The sequence below is a fragment of the Echeneis naucrates genome, chromosome 12, assembly GCF_900963305.1.
Source record: "Echeneis naucrates chromosome 12, fEcheNa1.1, whole genome shotgun sequence".
Classification (NCBI taxonomy): domain Eukaryota; kingdom Metazoa; phylum Chordata; class Actinopteri; order Carangiformes; family Echeneidae; genus Echeneis; species Echeneis naucrates.
In genome coordinates, this window is record NC_042522.1 from 15886881 (window position 1) to 15905606 (window position 18726).

The 18726-nt window shown below is 41.2% G+C and overlaps 1 protein-coding gene across 1 annotated transcript in view; it reads right to left on the minus strand.

Moving 5' to 3' along the window:
- fibcd1b (fibrinogen C domain containing 1b) overlaps positions 1 to 18726 on the minus strand; it is an 85042-nt gene that overhangs the window by 36051 nt on the left and 30265 nt on the right. The window contains exons 4-5 of the mRNA XM_029515023.1: positions 14909 to 15068; positions 9414 to 9550 (exon numbers count right to left, since the gene is read on the minus strand). Of these exons, the coding sequence (XP_029370883.1) occupies positions 9414 to 9550; positions 14909 to 15068 (297 nt within the window). The remainder of the gene's footprint in view (positions 1 to 9413; positions 9551 to 14908; positions 15069 to 18726) is intronic.

The following is an 18726-nucleotide window of genomic DNA, read 5'->3' on the forward strand; positions in this document are numbered from 1 at the left end:
AATGAATTCTTTAAACAAGCTGTAGAACATGGCCCACAAAGCCGAAACAACCCATCTCTCAAATGAAGCTTTTCTTTCCCAGAATTATCTTTGTGTCTCCATCAGAATACACTTGCTATAAATTACTATAAACTATAAACTATATCATCATAAAGGAAATTGTCAACACAATTTGCAGTTGCTCACAATCTGGTGCCTGCTGACAGAGAAGAAATCTGTCCAGATGAAGCAGTTGGCAAGACACAAATGAATAAATGTATATCCTTCTGTATATTCTTGCCTTCTGGTCATTACTTTCAATTTTTCAATCTTAACATTTGCGATTGTCATTGCTTATTTTTTTATTTTTTTATTTTTTTTTACAAAATGCAATTATCTCCAGCGATAACATTAAACATCTGTACTCAGTTTTCCTTAGTACCTGGAAAATTGCTGCAAAAGCTAAACAGTAAAACAGCTCTGTGTCTCTCTCTCTCTCTCCTCCCAGTTCTCTGTTGATGCATGGTGAAACAACACAGCAGAAAGGCAGACAGGGCCATAGTCATGAAGGAAAGCACCTTTGGGTGGGGGGGGGGTGGCAGTGGCTGCTGTAACATGTTTTGTCAGAGTGCTGGTGTCAGCAAGGCCCCATAAACTATTGTACTAAAGTATTGGCAGTCTCTTGTATTCTTTGTCTCCAGTTAGGGGATCTTTGACAGTTTTAGGCCACAAATATGCTGCAAATTGCCCAAGAAGCAAAGACATCGTCGCTGAAAAATTGGGGATTAAAAAAAACAAAACAAAGCATTTTGTAAAAGTTTTTTTTTATTGAAATAACTCTCTCTCCAGTAAATAAATACCGACGAAGGGTAAATGTTGAGCACGAGGTTTATGTAAACCTTTTTTACCAAAATTCACTCAAGTTTAGTAAAATACAGCTAGTGTTAGCAAGAAAATCTTCTATCCTTAATGACCATCTTGCCAAAAACTTGCTAAAGGGCTTTTGCATTGGCACGGTCACATTAAGCGGGCTGTAATCTCGGCAGTAGATGAAGGCTACTTAACAAGCTGCCTTAAGCTCTTCAGCAGGCTTTCTGTCAACTACTGGGAGCCCACAGCGTGCACAGACGGACACCCTGACTGACAGACCAGAGCACGGCAAAGAAGCCACACAAGCACTCCAAAGCTGATTGGGGCAGATTTACAGTCTGGCATACGACTGGGTGGAAAATAGGAAATGTGCCAATAGCTTGTTAGCTCCTGGCATGTACACACTGTGAGCACACTATGTTTATATGTTTGGTGCTTTGGCAGCAGATGTCACTTTGTGCTGCTGCTCTATACTGACAAACTGAACGTAATTGGTAACATCTTCAGAGCGCCATTAATATACCAGCCATGAGACACCAAAAACAGAGAGGTTTGACTGCAGAACTGGGAAAGCGATAAAAATACTGATAAAAAAAAAACCAAAACAAAACAAAAAAAAACAAACAAATGAAGCAACAGAAACAACTCCAAAGGATGCCTCGCACCATTTTCAATTGATTGCTAACAATTTGAATGCATTGTTAAGAAAATTGATGATGCGGTGACAAATTCAACAACGGCTAATGAAAGCACTTGTAAAATCCAGAGCAGTCGGCAGAATTTCTATCTTCAAAGAAGACTGCCAACATCTGTTGGTGAATGTTTTATAATCCTATCAGAAAGACAGATGTGCTCCGAACACAACAGCAGTGAGCGAGAACAGAAGGAGAAGCACAATCATCTGCAAACACTTGCTTTGCTCTCTCAGTCACATACATACACACAACTGCAAACACAATTTCTGCATTTACATGGACTTAAGTAAAAAGATTATCCCTGCTTTCAGCGGTAACCTGATTTTTAAAGCATCACATAAACATGAAACATGGTATTCCTTATTGGGTTAAAGGATTAAGTGAAAGTAGGTTTCCAGGTAGATCTCAGCAGAGACATGTCCCCCCCCCCAAATCTGTGCGTGGATGAGACAAAGACTGAGTGTGGTGAAAGATTTATAACTCTCTTATCCTGCGGTGCGGTAGGATAAAAGCAACAATCCCGACTGACACCACTGACGTTTACCATGAAATTACCGTGCACTTTTAGCTGAGCAACACTAGCATGCCAACATTTGCTAATTATAACCCTGACAATCTGTCCAGCCACTAAAAAATTTCACTCAAAACCCAAAATGGTGCAAGATGAAAAGTCAGGGATTACTATAGTCAGAAGGATTCATCCTCTGGGGACCATCTCAAGCTGTGACTCTTTCTTTTTTTCTCTACTTGTTTCAATGCTCCTTCCTTGTTTTCCCCTGTGCATCCTCTTCCTCGGTCTGCATTGCGTTTGCATGTCACGGGGCGCGGCTTACCTCATCTGGCACTTGGTTCAACACCACATCTGTCGGCAATCACTTCATCATCTCACTGTTCAAGAGCTGCAGCTCTCATTCAGCTCATCGTCAGATTGTTCCGCCCGTTCATCAGGGGCGCTGTCACAGACACTTGAGTGATCCGTGTGGTTTTCCTTGTGCCACTCACAAAACCAGCTTCTTTCTCCTGTGCCTGCGAATTCAAGCCATCTCCGCTAATGTCTCCTCAGCCCACCGCTCAGCCATCTTATTTCTCACTCAGCAAGCCACCTGCCAGTCATCGCCAGTCTTTTCATCAACCTGCACGTCCTCCCTGCCATCACCTGCCCCATAGCTACAATGGATCACCCTTTGTGTCCTCTTTGTTAGCATTTGGCTCCTGTAATACAATATTTCATGATATTACATGCAGTATTTTCACAGGTAGTTTGATCAGGACCATCCTATTAGACCAATTGTGTGCTGCTTGCGTGGCTGTGAAATAAAGCACAAGATATGGAAACTATAAACCAAAATTGCCTAGGCTAGTCAGTAATCTGACAGAGCACATATATTGTAAAAGCCTTAGTTTTAGCAGTAATGTGTTTCTTCTGACTGCTTAAGCTTTTAGTTGGGGGAAGAAAAAACTCTAATGGCATATAAAACATCCAGCAGCAGTGATATTGCAGCGAAACCTATTCTAGTATCTGCTCATGTAGCAGGGTGGAAATACAACATCAGTGAATGTTCCTGCAGCAGACCTCGCACAGCTGTCTAACCTTTCCTCACATAACCTGCAACCAGCCTGGGCTAATGGTGCTAATATCCCAAAGGACATGTCTGACACTACACGTGAGAATCTTACCAGTAGACTTAACACTCTCTTTTCAGCAGCATAATAGTTCCAGTTAATGAGGGTTACGTTACCACCCCAGAAAAGGGAACAATAAAAAGAAATGTATACATTTATCTGAAAAAAAAAAAGAAATAAAGAAATATGAGAAAACTCACAGGCCAGTACACTAAATCAAAACATTATAGGAAACAAATATGTTTTGAACAGAAGTTGGATTGCACTCTACCTACCTTGCAGCATTTACAGATAAGACACAATTGCAAAAAATATCCATCCTGGGGTTTCTCCCTTTTTTTTTTTTTTTTTTTTCAAACCAATAAACTAACAGATATGAAATATTAAAGAGCCTCTGAGTCAGATAGAAATAACGAAAGAGCCCATACTGTCCACTCTGAAATGCTCAAAAGGCACTCCAAGCCACAAAAGTGAGTGATACAAAATGTGCACAATGGTACATTCAATCTGAAACTTTTACATTTCAGTTCTTAGCTGAATTTAATATTTGAGGGTGATTGCAGTACTTCTGATAAAAGCACCATTTGATAATGCAGCTCCACACTGCACTCCGATATATGTACTCTCATTCATTATTTATGCTGTGGTCATTTTTAGCCCCTTCCTTTTAACAAATAAAATAGTAATAATAGAAGACATTAGCCTAAGGCATGAGCCTGTATTTAAATGGTATTTGAAATCTCCCTTTGCTCAAATACGTAGACCACATCATCTGCACCCAGAGGATTACTTCATCTGAGTAAAGGCTTGTGTGTGTATGTTGGTGTGTCACTGGGTCGTCTCTAAGCATGTATGAAGACACATTTAGTGAATGCAAACATACTTTTGTCCCAGCTAGGCAGAATGTGCTTTGGAGTGGTGGAAGCTCAGGGCCCAGTGATGGCAGATGTTTTCTTTCATGTCCCATCCACCATCATCTCTTCTTCCTTTGTGGTCAGTGAGTTTTGTCAGTGGAGAAATTCTGACCAATTTCCTCTGGCAACCATCCACATCAAGCTCGATGTGTTTTCTCCTCTCTCATTTCTTTGAATCTCACTCTGTCTGAAGTTACAATTTGCCATTTCCTTTTGAGTTGTGGTGAATTGTTAATTATTGTCCAATTAAGATTTGAAGGGAGACTATAAAACCTTAACAAAGCTGAAGCCACCGTTGAGGAAAAAATAGTAACTACAGGACAGTAGTGCTTTGAATTTGCATAAACGTGACCTGTGTGAGTTTTCCTGGAAATAGCCAGGTTATGTTTACATTAAGAGTTATCCACCAAATTAGTTGTCTTTTCTTGAACTCTGAAATGTGTTGATTCAGTTTCTTTCCTTATGGTGCATTGCTGTCTAACTCTTTAGTGCTGTTTATTATTAAACAGGTGTACTGGTCGACTATCTTCATTTATTATAAGAAGTATTACAGAAGAAATATTGTGACTCTCTGCTTTGGTGCTTGACGTTCGGCTCAGGTGCCTCCCGTTTGCTTTGTTCATATTGAGATGTTCCTACACGTTGGTTGGACTCCTGCCGTTGATTCAGCTTATTGGAAATGAGATGAAAAGGCTCACACCTGTCTATATAAGATCTCATCGTTGACAGAGCAGAGCAAAAACCAAGAAAGAAAGAACTGCCTGCAGAGCTCACAGACAGGATTGTGTCAAGTCATATATCTGGAGAAAGCTAGAAAAAAAAATCTGTTGCATTGGAGATTCCCAGGAGCACAATTTTTATTATATAGATTATTATAATATATATTATTATATAGTGAAAGAGCTGACTTTCCTACAGCTGGGCGCCTGGCCAAACTGAGCAGCTGGGAGCGAAGAGGAGGAGAGATCTAACTATGTAACCTGATAATCACTCTGGCTAAACTAGAATAAAAATCTGTATGGAAATGGATGACACTTCCAGAAGGAAGTCCTGCAGCACCCTGAAGATCTGGCTTTTATGACAAGGTGTCTCTCCTGAGTGAAAGACAAATGAAAGCACCTTAAAGACTCTTCAAACCAAGATTGAACAGTTTGACCTTGATTCTAAATATGAAGTCTGGAGGAAACTAGGTACCAATCTTCACCTGTCTGATACTATCCCAGTGGTGAAGCATGGCTCTGGGAGTGTCTGGCTAAAAGGGGTTCAGGAAAAGCTGGATAGTACAAAGAAATCCTTAAAGCCAAGTCTGGTGTGCTCAGCACTGGAGCAAATGTTAACTCTCCAACAGGACACTGACCCAGAGCACACAACCAAGACAATTAGGGAGTCACTTGCGTATATCGGTTAATTTTCTTGCCTAGTCTAGCCCGAGCCCTGAACTGAACCCAGAGGAACATCTCTGGAGAGACCTGAAAATGTCTGTCCACCCACAGTTCCCATTCACACTGACAGAGCTTGACAAGATCCTGCAGAGAAGACTGACAGAAAATCCCCAAATCCAAGCTTGTTGTTTCACACCCAAAAAGACTTGGGGCTGTCAAAAGGTGCCTCAATGAACTACTAAGTCAAGGGTTTGAATACTCCTATCTGTGTGACAGCACAGACAAGTAAAAACCTCTAGTAAGTGTAGATTGATATGAAAGGGGGGGGATCAACAATGTTGGCATGAGGCTGCAGCATAACAAATGTGAAAAAAGGTAAGTGTGAATGCACCTAATACTTTCCACTTGACACTGTCTCAGCAGCGTTTGCGAGCAATAGTCACAGAGAATTTGCTAGAAACCTTGATTTGTCGAGCTTCTTCCCCTCAAAAAGGGAAAAGATCAGCGTACATTCATATATTCTCTGAGTCATTATGTCCTTGAGGATGTTCTTATGATTTCGGCGATGTAAGCAGCAATCAGTGCAAAGAGCTCAAATGCTGCATTAGCACTGCCGGTAGCAGTGGCTATACCCATTAATGTAGATCTGCCATCCTTTCTGCTGCACATCAAAGTGTCTTTAGCCATAAAACTTCTTCTTTTCTCTCTCTGAAAGACCCTGACAGGTGGAACTCACATCATCTCTTGTCTCTCATCAAGTCTGAGTGAAACGGATCTACCTGAAGGCATTCAGCAAAAACGTGGGGCAACGTTTAAATTCATGCAGAGACGTGCCGTTGAGTAACTTTAAAATATGGATAATCGGGCGAAAATGCAAGCGTTTATAGGTTGAAAGCTAATTAGACACTGTAGTCTTTGTAGGTTGTAATGGGTTGCTTCGTTTGAGAGCGTTGTGGAAAATGGTCCTTTTGACTGCATTTTTGCAAACGCTGGTGGGATTTTCTTTTTGAGTCAATTTATCAGCTTTTGCATGTTGCTTTTTTTTGTTGGGCGTGAGGATCATGTATCATCATATTTACCTACAGAGGGACACACTTACACTTCTAAAAACAGATCCTGGGCAGCATGTTGAAGGTCACCAATTACTGATGCTACAGTGCTGCTGATTGACATCTATTCTTGTCACCATTACTTCGGATGTCTGCATTATCCTCCAGTCTCCCAAAAATCCTATATTTGCTGCAAACAAAATAGAGTAGAGAGAGATTTGGTCTCAGAAGCGATCCTGAATGGAGGCCTCGAAGGGTATGTGTCAGTGGGTTTCAGTTTCTTCTCGCCACATCTCTTTTCTGTGACTGCTTTCAGTCCCGCTCTCTTCTCTGTAACCTGCTTGTCTGTCAGTCCGTCTGCAGCAGTCTCTGAAACAGTGCTGTGCCATGTCAAAGTATGCTAATGAGGTGGCAGCGTATGGCTCATTCCTTATTTAAGCTCAGTTATGAGACAGACAGTAAGCCACTCAGCTCGCCCAGCATCCCGTCTCCCTACCTGCCCCTGTTGGATCACGGCACGCTGATCTCTTAATGAGGCTCAAGTGTTATCACAATCAGCTCTACACACCTGGCAGGATCAGTAACCGCTACATTATCACATTAATCTGAGTGGCGTTGTAAATCCTTTTAAAGACAAAATGCAAAGACTAGAGGCTAAACAGTGTTGCACTGGATAACAAAAACAAACAAATGAGGAGAAAAAAAAAAGGGGGGGGTGTAAAACTCACACTCACAGGTTATTTCTGTGTGGCTGCATGCAGCTTCACACAATAATTAATTAATGCACACAAAATTGTGAAACTCGCACACATCTATACATGGTTCTTAGGACTGACAAGCTGGTAGGTAGCTTCATTCTATCACACTGTTGTAAGCACTCTGTCGCTCTGACAGTCTCCCTTTATTTGATGATAGGAGGGTACGACCTTGCCTCTCTCAAACAGTTAGTCACCGATGTACAAGCACACACACATCCATGCACAATTCACCGTCATGCCAATGTAAAAAGTTTGACACGTGCTTGTAGTAACAGTGTAAATGTTTGGATTAACACTTCATACAGCTTCACTATTCTTAGACTATTATGCTTGATAATATGTGGGTTATTGTCGAGGTGTTAAAGCGGCAGTTGTGCTCAGTAAGGTAAATGTATGATTTGCATGTCATCATCAGGTACATAGAACGAGACGATCTGTTCACCGACGTTCACACCTCGGTGACATTTTAGCACATTCATAAGAGGAAGTTGCAAAATTTGTATTTGAAGAGATTTTAAAATATCCATCAAAGTCCTGCCTGCATGACAACATCACACCTGAAAACTGAAAGAGAATGACAAGGCCAGTTTTATGACTTCACTTAGTAGATTTATTTGTTTAGCATGGGGGGATTTTTTTTTTTTTATGCAGCCTGACTCACTTTGCATGCCATGAAAAGAAAAATAAGAAATTTCCATAACAATGACTTGTTGAAATTTTACAAATGAAGCCTTGAATAGTTTTGGACAGGTTCTAAAATCATCCCCTGAAATCTTAACTAAAACGTTTCACAACCTGTCAAGAAACACTCGTGACAGATTTGTGGCGCTGAAATTTCAAACTCTGAAAGTATTACAAGGCCTTAGTTCTCTTTTAAGGACTGCTCTGCTTTCCCTGAGGAATGCTACAGCACGCTTCGGAACAAAGAGAAATAAATGGCTCCAACCAGTCGGATGATGTGTGTGCGTGCATGTGTGCTGTAAAATCTAAAACCACCCTGCCAAATATAACTTCAAACAGCTCAGTGTCAATGTTTGTTCACCTCGCTGTCTCTCATTCCCAGAAGACACAGCACTTCCAGTATACAGCTTCGCTTAAACAACTGTGTTTACTTTAGGAAGGCCAGACAACTGGCAGTTGTTTGATCAAGGAACAAATTCCAACTTAAAGAAACTTTAAATATCTTTTTTGACACTCCATCTGTTTCTGTCTGTATAGAGCATATCCATGTAATGATGGAATCCATGAGATCTTTAGAACCAAAACATAAACAGGTCAGACATTTGTCAGATATCACGGTAACACTTTCATTTTGTCAGTTTGAAGCTCAATGACAAACTACACAGAAAGGAGATTATATTTTAAGAGCCAGCAGCGAATTTGTCAGGCCTATACTGTCCTACGTCGTATCTTTATATCCCCTCTTTATATAAGGTAAGACATCTCGACATCAGCAGATATAAAATTTACATAACTTAGTTATGTTTGGCGATCAGCTGTCACAGAAACAGCTTACGCCAGCTTCTGCAGCTCTACCCCTGCTATTACATCTCCATTTACTTAGCCCATACGAAACAAAAACTGTCACCATGATTCATCGGATGGATTTCATTTTTGTTGTTGCTGTTCTCTGTTTTTCTTTTTCCTTTGCTGCATTCTTTTGTCGTGGCCCCTGCATAATTCATTTCCCTTTCAGCACTCTACCTGTTGACATTCCCACTTCAGCTATGACTAATTAGTATTCTGCTTTCTAAATGAACAAAGCAAAAAAAAAATACTGTTTTCAAACATGTTCTCTTGAAACGTGTTCTTAAGATGGCCTCTTAATGTGGTATGCCTAATCACTGATGTTTGGAAACAAAACAAACCAAAAAAAAAAGAAAGGAAAAACATACTTTATTTACTTAATGAATTTTACTTAAACTGAACTGATGGATCAATTAGATTCAAGTCAAATGAATCATTTGTATTTTGTTGCCGATTATTAGACTAGTCTGAATGTTCGACAGCTTTACCCCTGACATTTACATAGCTTTAGGATATCTATTTTAATTTTTATCTTGACTATGACCCTGGTGAAAATGAAATAGCTGACTGTTCACCGTGACACGTGTGTGTGTGTGTGTGTTTTCCTCTGACTCACTGTCCAACCTCCTCCATCTGTGGTCATGTCACAGTAGACCTGGAAGCCTGCGGGGTGGTGCAAGGGAAACACGGAGTAAATGCCGTCCTCTCTCTGACCACTGGCGTACAGATCACCACAGTCACGGGGACGGGAGCCTGGGGAGAGGTGAAAATAAGGAGATGTGAAATAAATGAGCTCCAGTACGGCAGAGTGCACGGCTCAGAAAATTGAGATCAGATAATAAAGAGACAGCGAGGAAAACATGAGAAAACACCTGTTTGCTTGTCATGCCAGAGACGCACGCGAGTAGAGAGAACATGGCAGTAGGTTGTGAAGTCATCCTGTGTATATTCAGAAATGCTTTCCAAAAGACTGGCTATTGAAAAGGATAGAGTGCTGAGGAGGTAAGGAATGTCTATGTTGACAGGGAGGACACAAAAAGAGGAGATGGATGATGAGGCAGATGGGCGGGTGATAGATGGCACAGTGGGACAAAAGAGTCTAAGTGCGGCGCAGATAAACCCAGGGAATAAAATGGTGTACAAGTAGGTCAGTATAAAGGCAGGGCGGGAAAAGGGTGACATGCAGACACGATAACAACAGCTGTAGGATGAAAAGGGAAACAGAAGATGTACAGAAGTCAGAGACGAAGACGTATTCCTCGGTGAGGAAATGTATGCATTTGAGTGATACAATGCAGAGAAAGAGACAGAAAGTGTGGAGAGAGTCTCTAACAGGCAGGCAGAAAGAGAATTCAGGAGTTGGTGCAGAGACGAAGTGACAGAGACAGGGGAGCTTGTACGCTACAGCAGAACAGTAGCACCCTTGTCTGCGGCTGAGAAAGCCATTTTACACCCGGGACACAAAATCTATTCCCCAGGAAGCAGGAGAGGAACTCTCAGATGAGGACAATGTCATAGATTATGCATTCCAGCTCTTCACTAGGTCAAACTCCTGAATTTAAAACAGCCCATAAAGCTCTCCAAAAGGTCATGTAAGTTGTTGGTTTTTTTTTTTGTTTTTTTTTTTAAATATTACAATCCCCACACCATCTGAAATGTTTGGTCTCCCCGAAGCTTTTCTGTTTCTCCAAGTACGCCTTGACTAATAAGCTCTGACTTGGCTGTTCTCCCTTCTTCTTTTCATTAGACTGAAACTGTCCAAGTATCGTGGGACATTAAAAAAAGACAATATCATCATTATTTGAGAATTTGGACCTCTATCACAAAGGCTTTCAAAGTTTTTCAGTTTAATGATCTGGTCCCTCACAGGCGGGTTACTTTTCTTCGATGGACCTTTTTGATTGCACTGTCTACTTCCTCTCTTTGACTTTGCGGGTACACACTTTTAATCATCTGTTGGTAATTTCCCCACCGTTGCTTTTCACTGAATGATCAATATGTACCCTCAATATTTAACTGACATGTTGTCAGAACGCTGGTACCATTGTGGCTACAAGCAGTCCTTCATTTCATTTGCCTTTTCATTTCAGTCACTATACTACTACTCTGCATTAGGTATTAGCTCCATAGAAAGATCAGTGTCTCCTGCCTTTGGCCACCACCTGGTTCCCACATTCATAAATTCACAATCTTCTAATTAGCACTCATATAATAAACCGGCAACTCTCCCTCAGCTTCCTGTCAGATTGTTGTGCATTGTTGACCTGCTGCCTGTTTCTGACTTTGTCGACCATGATCTATTTTCCGTTAATCTGAAAAGAGTCATTATCATTTGAATCCGTCTTTGCTGTGGGTTTGCTTTTACTGAGCTTGCAGGAGGAGCTGACGTTAGGTGGCATTTTTTTTTAACTTGCCTACATTCGGCAAAATATGTTCGGATCAGATTTGCATCGACTCGTTGCTTTGCCCCTCTTACATTATTTACCTGCTATCTCCCTGTTTGCATGTTGTTTAAACCACTTAAATGACAAGGCTGGTGATTTTCTGTTCTGTTTATAATTGTCAAACACATCGTGTCCGTCTCTCATCACTCGCTGGTCCCTGCTGACATTTTTTTTATTTTTTATTTTTTTATGAAAATGCAGAAAATTTGCAAACATATGCTTTTAATTGGTAATATTGCAGAGAAGGGGACTTGCAACAACCCTGCAATGTGTTTGTACACAAGAAGGGAAAACAAACAGCCGCAGAGAACATACACTTGGTACTTTCTGAGTTTGAGCTATCTGGCCATTGATTTAGGGGCAAGAAGATCCAGCCGGAACATACACAGCACATCTTTCATTCCTTGTGATGCATCGAACAAAAAATTACTGCACCAGGGAAAACCTACTCACTTGGAATTCTATGACTTGATTTTTGCTGCTTACTGTATGTACATAACTAGTCTGCTTCTACCTGTCCATTTACACTAATGCTGTGTGTGTGTGTTTTCAGCGTTGTTTCATCAACTAATCAAATGTTCCTAAAACACTGTGGCACTTTAGTTTTTTTACAAAGGTAACTCAAAACGGACAATGACAATAAGAAAAGTAAGATAGCTGTTTGCAGTTGTGTGGTTAGTTGATTTATTTTTAATGCTTGCTGTAGTTTTGTGTAGTTTTCTATGTTGTTGTGTGTCATCACCAAGAGATGGCTAAAGAGTGCGGCTCTGTCCGTGGTGCTGAACCTTGGTGCTGAATGTTTGGCAAGAGACGTCTCTCAAATAGCAGACATGTATACACACACAAGAGAGCCAGTGTTGCTGGATTGCAGATTAATTGGGCGCTAATTTCTTAAATATTTGTCTTAAATGAACTAACGTCAGCCCTTTGCTGAAGCAAAAATCTACAGATTGAGCAACAAAAGGGAGGCATTGTAAATGGCGAGAAAAGCTGCAGGAGATTCAGCTGTTATCGTCTCCTTCCTTTGCCTGTGGAATACCCAGACACTATAATGACCTGCCATGTGTGATATACCGGCTGTAAGAACAGGAGTGCGTAAAAAGAGCCTGTTGTTTTAGAAGACTATTCACAAATATTAGCCAAGGGAAAAAGCTTTGAATCCCTGACAGACGGAGCGACACGGAGAGCATTACCAATAAGAACAAATGTGAATGTCAATTTAGTTTCAAAATGAAGGCTCCTTCCTGCGCGTTGTCATCCTTAGGCAACATACAGAAATACATGTACAGTATATAGGAGACTCTCAAGAGAGCGCACATATAGATCCATAAGATAAATAAGGATACATTTATTCCCCTTCTCGTCAGAAAGATGAGTGGATTGAGACCGGGAGCATGGAGGTTACCTCACAGCCAATGAAGTGCTCATGAATATTCCTTATAAAACTTAGTCACACAAAGGAACTCTCCCTCATATAAAACTGCTGCAACTGAGAGTGTTGCGTTTGTACCAAAAAAACATTAATAATGGGTTGCAACCCCTTCCAGATACAGCCGCTGATTGAACCAGACACCTGCTCCAACCTCTGTGAAATAATGAGAACAGGAGCAGTCCAACGGCCAAAACAGGGCCGATGCAATCATCAGTGCAACCTTGTACTGTACATTTTTACAATATACAGTCTGAAAATACATAGAGTTTAAGTACATAATTATTCCTTATTAAGGACACTTCATCAGACGCTGTCCCCACTATGTGCAGTCTAATACAATGCAAAACATTAGCCGGGCAATAAATATTACCAACGAGACTCATTCTGTTAAGACTGCAGCCATTTTTATTGTGAGGTGTTATTGTAATTGTGTTCTCCCCTTACGCTGTGCTTATAAGGCAGGAAATGTTATGCAGCTCATAAATTGACTAATGATTTCCATACCAATGGGGAACCAAAAAGTCTATCCGTCTCTGTTGTCGGTGTCATTCCTATATAGCCAGGAGATAACAAATGAAAGTAAAGCTCAAAGAAATTATTCCACAATCGGGCTGTGATACCTACTGTGAGATAACAATTCCTCTACGATCTGAGGGATAATTTCTCTCTCTTGATTGATTTATTATTTATTGCCACCCAGAATTCAGCAAAGATTCAAGTAACTGTTGAGGCAGGAAAAATCTGGAGTGTTACATGATGCATAGAGCTACTAGTGGACCGCACTGTCCTTTGAGAATCACTAATCTCCTTTATGTCAAGTTTTATAAACGTCCTTCCACCCTTGAGGAAAAGTTTTATCAGAACAAATTTTAGATAACCAATATTGGTCATGGGTTGTTTTCACTGACAACCGGCACTTTTTCGGAATATTTTTGGTCACAAGTGGATTTTCTATTCAATTCTAATACAATTTTGCACTGCTGATGTGCCATATTTACATGGCATGTTAGTTAGTGGTTGTCTCGTGGGCTTAAAGACTAATTTCAATTTGAAAAATGGATGTTGCAGACGGCACAGTGCTCAAGTGATTAGCGTTGTCAGCTCACACTAAGACAGTTCTGGATTCTCCTTGTGGCTGCATGGGCTTCTTCCTTCAGTCCGAAGACGTGCCAGTTAGGGTTAGATTGTAGGTGTAAGTATGAGCGTGAACAGTCATACTGCCCTTTGACCCCTCTTTCGATTGTCAGCGAAGGCGTTTATAAAAGAATGAGACATGTATGGTCAAACATCTGGAAAGCAGCAGATGTTAAGAGTTGAGAATGAGGAGAGAGAGGAGCGGTTTCAGACAGACACATTCAAGCTTTCAGTTTTACTTTCGGCCCATTGTCTAGTGCAGGTGGAATTTTTTGCAGACAACATCTGATAGGTAGCAGGTGTGGCAGTTAATTGCTCAATTGCATCAATTAGGCTGATGATGCCACAGGGCTAAACTGTGTGTAAGACAGGATATTAATAAAACTCTCTGTCACGTATCAAACAACATTGCCCTCAAGTAAAAGTCAGCCTGGCACCTTGAATATATTTCCCCAGTCTTGTATACCATTCCGAGTACATGCTTACGCCTCAACAGTTGCAGATGTTTGAAACTTCTACTGTATTCCCACAGAGAAGCGGGAGAGAATCTCCCTTTCTGTTATGCACACCGTATGTCATGCATGAATGGCCCCCACTCCTGAGCTTCTTGGTTACCTATGGAAGGCAAATGCACTGGGGAAAGACATAGGGTACGCTGTGCTTGGTTAAAAGCCTTCCAATGGGATGATGCCTCGGGGCCTTCTCTGCCTCTCAAAATCACAGAGCAAAGGACATGCAAGCCATATGCTATGTACAGTAAAAAAAAAAAATCCTCATCCCGACCAAGGCCACGGGATAATGTGGATGAGATATAGCCCAGGGAGGCATACTGATATCAGCAGGAGAGGCTGGGCTCAATGAATATGTGCTAAGGTGGATAACGGACAGACCACGCAGGAATATAATTTTACAGAGTAGCGAAGATGCATTTAACGGGGGAAGGGATCAGGACACGAAGTAGAATGGAGTGGCAGGTCAGGGACGTCTGAATTAATTACATATACAGAAACAGATGGAAACATTGAATATCAGGCAGACAAGTCTACAGAGAGAGAGAGTCCAGCTTCACACAGGAACATAAGATCAAAATGCTTCTCTTACCATTGGAGCAGCCCTTGAAACGGGCCCCTCTCACTGGTGCTCTCTGCAAGTCGGCCTTGACGCGGGCCTTCAGCCCCACGTTCTCTTTCTGCATGGCATTAAGGGCGTCGCTGACTGAGTTCACCACCTTCACCATGTTGATCTGGCTGTCTGAAAGCAGCTGCCACACATACACAGAGGCAGAGAAAGAACACATATTCAGTGTTAAAGCCATTAAGACTGTAATTATCCCCATTTGTTTGTTTCTTTTATCCGCATTACTAAGTGATTATTTCTCTCAGTGCACCAAGGGTTTTTAAAATCTTCCAGCAGATGGGTCTTTCCATTTATTTCATTACATTTATAAAGCAGACCAATATGACATTTGAAGTTGTGATTTCCTCAAATTTTCGCCAGATCAAACTCAATTTTGAGACATGAAATGGTGAGCATTTATTTTATTCTATAACCGTTAAATTAAATTGTCAGTGGCAGAGTTGGTGCCTGCGCTGAATTCAAATGATGTTTGATTCAAAGGAGCTACATTTGTCAAGTAGTCTGTCATTTCGTATAGGAGAGCAGCCCGCCTTCTATTTTGAAACATGTTTGTGTAAGTACAAGTGTAGCAGAAGTAACATTCAGAAGACATCAAAATTTTCATCATGTCTTAACTACAAGAGAGACACATGATTTGCTCATATTTGTTCTTTCGTATTTCCCCCTGAGCAGCTGCCCAAAGTGCATTTCCTGTCCGGAAAGATATATGACATCCAGATCAGCAATCTGAAACATTTATTTCTTATTTTTTTCACCACACACCAATGAAGGAAGGATCATAAGAATGATGTTCTCAACAATGAACAAAACAGCAATGAAAGTCCAAAATCCACAAATCTATTTCCCAATGCCAACATTTTCTCAGCGTTTATCTTCTGGAGCTGAGGTGTTGTTTAGGGCATGCATAAAGTGCTCTTTAGCTGCAAACTTAGTTGTCAGAACATCCTTGAACACACCAGCAAGGACAGTTTTCAAAGTAGCAGCAACTGCATCACCCCATGATAAAGTGATTTAAAAATAAATAAATAAATAAATAAATAAAAAAAAGTTGGGCAATACAAAGGAAGGTTTCTTGAAAGGTGGAACTATCTATTCATGACATTGTGGTAACCTCTTGGAATCAATACTAACATACTGTACCTATATGTACTAATTTGCAGTTAATGGACGACAGCATGCACTATATAACCACCGGTACTGCAGAGTCCTTTAGGGACCTCAAGAAACACACAGGTGCAAAGACACCACATGGCTTCCAATCCCATAATGCACCCTGGGTATAAATGCAAAACACAAAGAGCCCTGTGGGGAGGCTTGTGATGAATGTGTGTGCTTGGACTAGCAGAGAGCAGCGTAACCTCTATGATCTGCTGTGGTCACTTTGTTTCCTGCAGCCCTTCATGTGCTGCTCGGAAGGGGTCATTTTCACATATTGCCCTAGTTGGCCGACACTGATGCACAGCCAGGTGTCAGGCTGCATATGTAGGCTACACATACGGTACTTTTGAAGGTTTCAGAAGTGTTGCTCCTGCACATAAGGCTCTAGCTCTCTCATATTTCGCTCTTCCTCCATGCACTCTGAGGCACACACAAAAAAAGTGGTGCTCAAAGTCATGCATAAGGGGTTCAGACTCTCCCATCAAAGGTTTGTCTGAACAGCTATATTCAGGTGGTGGATTTGGAGCAGAGAGAAACTCCACCGGCCTTTCTCTGGCCTCAGTAACTATGCAACACACCTCTGAGGCAGAGGAAGCTGCACCGCAATCATATTACATGGACACTGGAGCCTTAACCCACACACCCAAACAACATGACACATTTATGCCCGCATGCAGGCACAAAGAAAACCGCATGCTTAAAGACACAACAGAAACGACCCATTGTGCAGAGAAGCTTAGCAAGAGACGGCAAAGGAAACTTGGTTTTATGCTTTGTGAATGAATCGTTGTTAATCAAACAGCTTGCTTGTGTATGAGTGGAGGGGTAGGACGGATTTTTAAAGGTTTTGATGTGACGAAATCACCGACTTTGTTGTGTGCACAGTTAACATTATTTCCAAGTGTGGTCATTGCACTGGATGCTTGTTGGTGTACGTTCAAAGGGAAAGATAAAAGCAGAGGGGTGTCTGCGGTCTTAATGCTAAGCCTTGACTGACACATCCATTAAGATCATGGACTAATTTTCTCTCATTAGGCAGCCTTTTCATTGGTTACACCACAGCACTTAACAAAAGGGGCCTCTTTCTCTGAGACGAGGCCCAAAATTTGGGTGCTTTTAACAGATTCATGTCCCACTAATGAAAATGGGTTGAATTAATTTTCTGAAATAATGCTTCTGTCAAACGTCAATTTAAATCACACAGTAATGTGCACTGTACATGCACTTTAAAATCAGTTTTTTGTTGTTGTTAATAGGGCTTTAAAAGCCTGTGTAATGTTTTGTGAAGCCTAACAACATTACACATGACATGAAATATTCTGCTACAGCTCACAGCAATGTTTGTGCTGCTCATTTGGCCTAAATCACGTGTTGCATTGGGCTCTCAGTGGGGTAAAGTCAGAGAACAGAAGTCGTTCAGTCACCATCTGCCCAATAGAACATCTTCACCTCACAGGGAGAGGCTTTCCATTGAACTTGAGCCCTGCGAGAGCAGATGGGAGAGGTGAACGGAGCCATGAAGTCACAAGTCACCATGCCTTTCCAACAATTTAAACCCTCCAGCATATTTGGCGAAGGTTGGAAAGGTGCTGAGAAAAACTGAAGTCCACCCATCTCCGACTAACGCTTGTAAACAGACAAATTATTATTTCTTGTTTTTCAGTCACAATCTGCATATTGTAAAATTTACTCTCCAATTCTAGTTAGTGACATTCTGCCAGACCTGAAATTATTAAATCAACAGCGTTCATTTTACATATATTTGTGAAAGCAGCATTCTCTCGCTCCAGCATCTCAGCTTTGAGGATTTACTGTCTTCCTCTGGATTCAGTCAGCCATTTCAGTATTGGACTGTTCACCAGATGAATAGACAAAAATGTGAAATTATATTACTTGTCGCCTTAATTTTGTGATAGCTGATCCCAAATTTCAGTCCTGCCAGATGCTGGAATAGAGCGGTGAATTCACGCTGGTGATGCTTATGAACACCACCAGATGCCAGACAACGAGCCACCTCTCGGCTCAAAGATCCCCATCCTGCATTTTAGAGCACCCCACCATCTTTTTCATCACTTGGCAGCTGCGATGCAGATTCACATCTTCATCTCCTCCACCTCCTCTTCAAGAGTCTCTGGGTTGTTAATTGTTTCCCCAGCGTGTTCTTTCTCTGAAACCAATAAGCAATGCCTGAACGGGACTCAAAAATATCCAATAACAAAACTGAAAACTATCACAAATCAATATTTGGACAAAAATATTGCCTACTCTACATTTCAAATTTCAAAGGGGTTGATAATAAAAGCGTTGGATTTTGCAATCCAGTTGTCCTTAAGTTTCCAATAAATAAATACTTGACCTGACATGAATGTTAGGTCAACCTCTGCCTCACTGCATCCGTCTGATTAAACAGCTGAGACATACAAGAGAGCTCTGAAACAAAGGAACAATGAATAAAAGATTACCCTGATGATGGACAGGACCTTCACACATAAAGAGAATGTTTTCACAGCAAATCTGTCTCATATCACACGGAGATGCTCTTTGATCAGGGTTTTGATTTTGCCCATGCGTAGCCTACCTTAGGAAAAGAGATAGGGGGCAACGAGTCCAGTTCTCTAAAGGAA